Raw genomic sequence first — 6,586 nt, 5'->3', positions numbered from 1 at the left:
AATAAATAACGATAAATGACAATAAAGTTGAATCTAATCTAATCTAATCTAATCTAAAGATTTATTTAATTTATTTTTTACAATTTATTAAAATGTTATAACCGCCTAATTATCTGGTCTTCCTATTAACTCATTTAAAAACTGTAAATAATTAGAGAATTAAAATTCATTCATTCATTAATCTTCGTCATTAATAGAGAGGGCAAACGTAAGAAACGTAAGAGAGTATAAATAATATCTTAATATCTCTGTGTTAAAGTTTTAAAATCTGGGAATCTGTTCAGAATAAGCATGTGCATTGCACCGGGACTCCGACAGAGGGCAGCAGTGTACTGCAGTCACATTTTCTCCAGCCAAGACGATGACGTCAGAGTTTTGGCGTATTAATGGCTAAATTTATCGGCTGTACTACATTATAACTGTGTATCGTTCACAATTATGCTTAAGAAAAACTTAACAGTTAGCCTATAAATTCTTACACGACACAAATATGCGCCAACTAAGACAAATATTTTAATGATAGTCTAATAATTAATATTTTAATTACAGTTTAATAACTACATTCGCAAACAGACCATATTACGCATTTTTGCACGGTAGGCTAGTTTTTATGTCTGGAGAAACATCTTTGGTTATTCGGCAATAGTTTTTCTTGTAATAAAATGTGTCTTGTGGTGGTGGCATTGCATGGGTGTTCTTCATGGACACCACAGACACAGAGAAATTATGAGGATTTTTTTTTTTTTTGCTTTCTTGCTTACATCAGCACTGCGGCAAAACGGACAGTTCCATCCTGCCTCCCCTTCTCAGTCATCAATAAGGTGACTCAAACGCGCTATACTGTGGAGCAGAAAGTGTCCTAAAAAGTTAAGGACGCTTGTTCATTTTTTTTGGCGTGTTTCCCCATTGAAACACTTTCAGCCGGAAATCTGGGTGTGAAGATATAGCCTATAAGCAGGGTGACATCGATTGGGACGGTCCTGCTGCTGCTATAAAAGGGAGACACTCTGTAGCTTGAGCTCCGTTCCTTTCGTCCTCAAACGCCAAAATGAGCTACGGATCCGAAGTCTATTCCTCTTCATCCTACCGGAAGATTTTCGGGGATTCTCCGCGTTTCTCGACGTCCCCGTCCAGAATGAGTGCACCCCGAAGCGGCTACCGGTCCGTGTCTCAGTCCAGGACCACCAGCTCGGGTCTAGGCTCCTATAAGCGCATCGGGCGCACCGGCTACCCATCATCAACCTCTCCGATGGGGATGGACACGTTTGACTTTGCGCAAAGCACCGTGATGAGCAACGAGCTGAAAATCATTCGCACAAATGAGAAGGAGCAGATGCAGGGCTTGAACGACCGCTTTGCCACGTTCATCGAAAAAGTGCGATACGTGGAGCAGCAAAACAAGGCGCTGGAGGCCGAGCTGGGGGCGCTGCGTCAGCGTCACACGGAACCCTCGCGTCTCGCTGACCTCTACCAACAGGAGATCCGGGAGTTGCGTGCGCAGCTGGAGCAGGTGTGCGCCGAGCGGGAGCGCGCTGCGCTGGAGCGTGACGCCGCCGAAGAGGAGCTGCACAAGGTGCAAGAACGCTGCGAGGAGGAGGCACGCCGGCGCGACGAAGCCGAGCGCACACTGCAGGCTTTCCGCAAGGATGTAGACGACGCGTCTCTGGCGCGCCTTGACTTGGAGAGGAAGGTAGAGTCACTGCTGGATGAGATCGGCTTCCTGCGCAAGGTGCACGACGAAGAGGTGGCCGAGCTGACCAGCGTCATCCAGGCATCGCAGGTGTCCGTGGAGCTCGAAGTCGCCAAACCCGACTTGACCAACGCTCTCAAGGAGATTCGCGCGCAGTATGAGTCGCTCGCCTCTAAAAATCTGCAGTCAGCCGAGGAGTGGTACCGCTCAAAGTTCGCTGACCTAAACGAGCAGGCGAGCCGCAGCAACGAGGCGATCCGCGCCAGCCGTGAAGAGGTCAATGAGTTCAGGCGTCAGCTGCAGTCCAGGACAATCGAGATCGAGAGCTTGCGGGGCACCAACGAGTCCCTGGACAGGCAGATCCGCGAGATGGAGGACCGTCACAACCTCGAGGTCATTGGCCTTCAGGTTAGTTATGATTTTTATGACTATTTTGTAGGATAATACGAGATGGATTATGTCCTTTTTAGGTCCAAAACACCTCTATACGTTTTTCTTTCTTTGTTCTTTTCTTTTTCTTTTTTTTTAAATCATTTGTCTTTGACTTAAAGATGAAAACTCTCTCTGTCCCTGGTCCTGAAATCAACATTTACTAAATTTACCATCTTTATTATTATAATATTTGTATTCTAATAATGTATTCACAACTAGTACAATTGTTATATAATTCTTCCTATTTTCTAAAATAGGTAGATGGTACCTATTTTAGTATCGACTTGAAGTAGTACAGTAACCTAGTGATTAATCTTATTATTTTATTTATTAATTCTAAAGCACATTATTTGTAACTCCAAAATGTGGTTATGGGAGTGAAAATATGTCTGTCTAGACCTGTTTCTGGGTTCTGGGAGTGTGAGGGGTTAATATGCCCCACCCAAATTAAAATCTCTCTAGTGTGTGAAAGGGTTTTGTCAGTTTGTCAAAACTGTACAAATGTAAATAAATGTGATAGAGCCTATTTTATTATTATTAATTTGATATAAATAATATTGTTTAAATTTGTCCTCAACCAGGACACAATTGGTGAGATGGAGAATGAGCTAAGGACCACTAAGAGCGAGATGGCTCGTCACTTGAGGGAATACCAGGATCTTTTGAATGTCAAGATGGCCCTGGATATTGAGATTGCTGCTTACAGGTAATTCAGTTCAATTCAGTTCAAGTTTATTTGTATAGCGCTTTTTACAATTGATATTGTCTATTGTAGGTAAGTAGAGAAGCTCTTTATATCCTTTTTAATAGAAATGTGATAACTGTGAATTCTCACCTCTCTTACACTTAACCCCCCTTTATTCGCGCAACATCCTTCCTCCCTCAATACTACCCCTTGCTTTTTTTGTCATACCTTTACCAGGAAACTGCTGGAAGGAGAGGAAACCCGTCTAAGCACAGGCATGACCTACCATGTTCCAGGCTCTATGTCCAGCACCCCGAGCTACAGCTACCAGAGCCGTATCTACACCAGCTCTCCCAAGAACATCAAGAAGGAGAGAGAAGACGAGGACAAACCGAGTGGCGGGTCAGACAACTCCGTTTCCAAGAAGGCTGAAAAGCATGATATTGGAGATGTTGAAGCTGTCACCTCAAAGAATTAAGTCTTATTTTCCTCCTTATTTCACGCCTCACTTCCCCATCCACCCCCACCCCAACAATTCTCCTCCACTAGGAATGTCTGAGAGAGGAATCCAGTGTATCAGCTTTCTCGTTCAATCTCCACTTTACAACTACAGCAACAGGGCGTCTGTCCCCTTAAGATAGACTGCACACTATTTAGGCACAGTCAACTCTTTCTCTCTGCTACTCTTACTTGTTAGCTGATCAGGTCTGCATTGTTCTGCATAGGTGTTGTCTTAAAAAAAAACCTTAAGTGCACTAACACAGGCTACACTCATCACATTCCAGAAAGCTTATGTGCATGTATGTGTGTGTGAACATGCACAGTGCGTTCAGGATAAAATCTTAATCAGTTCACAAATCTTCAATATTTATTTCACAAAAAAACAAAAACAGCACACTATTTATTTATTTATTTGTTTGTTTGTTTGTTTATCTATCTATCTATCTATCTATCTATCTATCTATCTATCTATCTATCTATCTATCTATCTATCTATCTATTTATTATATAGTTGGTTTATTTATTCCATGGGTATTCAACATATATTTGTGAAAATGTCTTGCTTATAAAGGTCTAGTTAAGTCACAAACATAACTGGCGACTAAAATCTTTTAATGATTAAAGATTTATGATTTCTTCATGAGTATAAATGAAACACAAAAATGTTTTGTTTCCCAATGGTGCTTCACGTTACCACTTTTAACAAGAGACACAGACAAGACAGATAAGATGCTTCGGTTCTAAACACACATCTTCTCTGTCCAGTGTGTGTAAAGCCTTCCTTTGGTCAATAAGCTTCAGCTAAACAATTAATACGAGTGTGTGTGACTGGGTGAGTTGAAACAAAGGATCTCATTCAGAAGACATGCTGGCTCATGTTTTAAACCTAGACTTGACTCTGCTACAGTTGACAACAAGTTGACAACATCTGCTGTACAGTATGGCAATAATGTTAGTTGCTAACTCTTTCTCTAGTTTTGTGTAGTTGGTTTCATCCAAAATTTTAGTTTTACTACTAGTCCTATCGTTATCTGTATTCGATTCTGGATCTGCGTTCACACATTTGGGCATAGTAGCATCACATCCCAGGTCATTTCCTCCAAACATGTTGCCAAAACACGAAATTCCTCTCCAAGACTAATCATGGTGCCAATCTGACTCTCCCCTGTTTGAGTGCAAGCAGCAGCTGAAATTAATGCATGATGTTTATTCCCTGTTTGCATGTCAAGGGTATGTGGGTTATACACCACTCCATTATTGCCATGCAGTTCTTTTCCCCAGTCATTCATCCTGCTGCAGGTATGTCACTCATGCATTGAATCACATCACAGTAGACTGTGTCAGCTAATAAGTGCACAATGCTGCTTGGTATGTGTGATAGTAAGACATTTTACTCGTGATTGTTCAGGTTATGATTGTATTAGGATGTTATGTAAAACTAGGTTGGAAATAAAGACAAAAAGTTGTTAGAAGTTTAAATACACACCACCTTCTGTCAGTGGGGATTTTATTAAGGCTGTGCTCCCTTGCTAGGAGGAACGGCATGCTCCCAATTTCTGTCAATCACAGTGATAGTCATAGGCATCTTTGAGCTCATGTATGAGGAAGAGGGCAGATAGCGCTTTGTTCTGAGTGTGTTACACTGCCTTGTGACTCAGCAGTTAGAGACAGGATAGAGACATAGTTGGTTGACTTCACATGTCTCAGTGGAAGTATGTGGTAGCCTTTATACTCCCTGACTAGAAAGCTGGTAGGTGGGTGAGAACTGGCAGGTGACCAATTTGGGAGGAAATATGGGTAGTAATTGTGAATGTAAGGGTCTTGCTTTTCAGTTTAATGACAAATATTAGCACAAATGTAGCATGGGCTAACAAACCGAAAGACATTAATTAAAGAAGAATGTTACACGTATGCACAACATACTATCATCCATAATCTCGACCCAGAGCAAAAATGCACAAGAAAAAATAACATAAGCCATTCTCAAAACCCCCACCTTCTATTACAAAATACAAAATATATTATTCGTAAGGAATGGCTCAGACTTGCAATATACAAATACCACAAATACACAGATTTATCATTGATGCACAATGCAAAGCTTCCCTTAAATATCAGTTTGCATTAATTAACTAATAATCAGTGCTAGCGTGAATTTTATAATTCTACTTGATCACTGCCAGGTCTTGACACCACTTGCCTAAAGGCATTATAGGCCTGACTTACTGCACTCTTCACTGTGATCAATCAACTGTACTGCAGCATGTTATAGAGGTTTATGCTGGATAGCCTGTACTGAAAATGGTGATGGTAAATTCAGTAGATTGTGCATTCAAAATAATCCAAACGGTTCCCAATTAAACAGTTAAAAAGGTTTTAAGGAAAGTTCTGGCAAATATTGAAGTTTGTCCTTATCCATCGTTTGGGGACCCATTGCCATCTAGTGTTTTAAGTGTTTCCTGTGCTATCTTCAACTAATTAAGCATCTGACAATGAGCTGACAAGCTAGAACAAGTGAGCTAGCACAAGGGAAAAATCACAAATGTATTATTTGTGGGTCCCCAAACCTGCATAATACAAATATTGGGTTCTGAACACTTTCTAGAAGACACTTTTCACCTTCGGGGTGTCTAAGCAAATAATAAAATGCTATGCTGGAAGATGAAATGTTGCTATTTTGAAAGCTTTGCAAGACGCTTCAGATGAAAAACACAGCCAACAAAAATCCAATGAGCAACTGTTAACAAATACAAAAGGCACAAGTCAACATTATTTTACGCTTTAGATTATCAAATTGCCTTAAATCACCAGCAGATTGCTGAAGCTATCAGTGTGTGGGTTTGTGTGTTGTTTCTGCTAAGAATGTGCTCTGTTGATCGTTGTCTCTCTAGATACTACAATGCTACAATGAATAACCTATAAAATGATGTCTGTAGGAAATGAATGTAGATTATGCACTCTAGTCTTTATCCTTTATCCTACTGCTGTATCACCAATGACCAATAAAGACTCAGCATTATGAAGTCCATGCCACTGTTTCTCTGCATTGTTTCCTTCCCAAAGTGTTTATTACACCATCATTTTCAATTCCACCAAAAATTATACCAAATGGTGTAATTGTGTTACATACAAAGATACATACACATATAAAATGTGGCAATTAAATTAAATCAAATCTGTATTTAGCTGTATTTAGCTTGTCAGATATATAGTAAGTTTTGAATAAAATACATAAAATAATGGCATGTTCAGCTAATATTCTTTAAAAGCTGTGTATA

At 40.3% G+C, this 6,586-nt stretch overlaps 1 protein-coding gene across 1 annotated transcript; it reads left to right on the top strand.

Moving 5' to 3' along the window:
• The first annotated feature begins 914 nt into the window (after positions 1-914).
• Positions 915-6,336, top strand: inab (internexin neuronal intermediate filament protein, alpha b). Its single transcript, XM_060860882.1, has 3 exons — positions 915-2,098; positions 2,704-2,828; positions 3,045-6,336. The coding sequence occupies exons 1-3, from the start codon at positions 1,049-1,051 to the stop codon at positions 3,283-3,285; spliced, it is 1,416 nt and encodes a 471-aa protein (XP_060716865.1). The 5' UTR covers positions 915-1,048; the 3' UTR covers positions 3,286-6,336.
• The last annotated feature ends 250 nt before the right edge of the window (positions 6,337-6,586 follow it).

The sequence above is a fragment of the Tachysurus vachellii genome, chromosome 24, assembly GCF_030014155.1.
Source record: "Tachysurus vachellii isolate PV-2020 chromosome 24, HZAU_Pvac_v1, whole genome shotgun sequence".
Taxonomy (NCBI): Eukaryota; Metazoa; Chordata; class Actinopteri; order Siluriformes; family Bagridae; genus Tachysurus; species Tachysurus vachellii.
This window is presented reverse-complemented; position numbering and strand designations above follow the sequence as displayed.

What these genes read in the sequence shown, in the direction of transcription:
- inab (XM_060860882.1), top strand. Translation starts at nt 1,049, where the DNA reads ATGAGCTACGGATCCGAAGTCTATTCCTCTTCATCCTACCGGAAGATT. An exon ending in TCGAGGTCATTGGCCTTCAG is followed by an intron (nt 2,099 to 2,703) that starts GTTAGTTATGAT and finishes GTCCTCAACCAG; the next exon opens with GACACAATTGGTGAGATGGA. An exon ending in ATTGAGATTGCTGCTTACAG is followed by an intron (nt 2,829 to 3,044) that starts GTAATTCAGTTC and finishes TACCTTTACCAG; the next exon opens with GAAACTGCTGGAAGGAGAGG.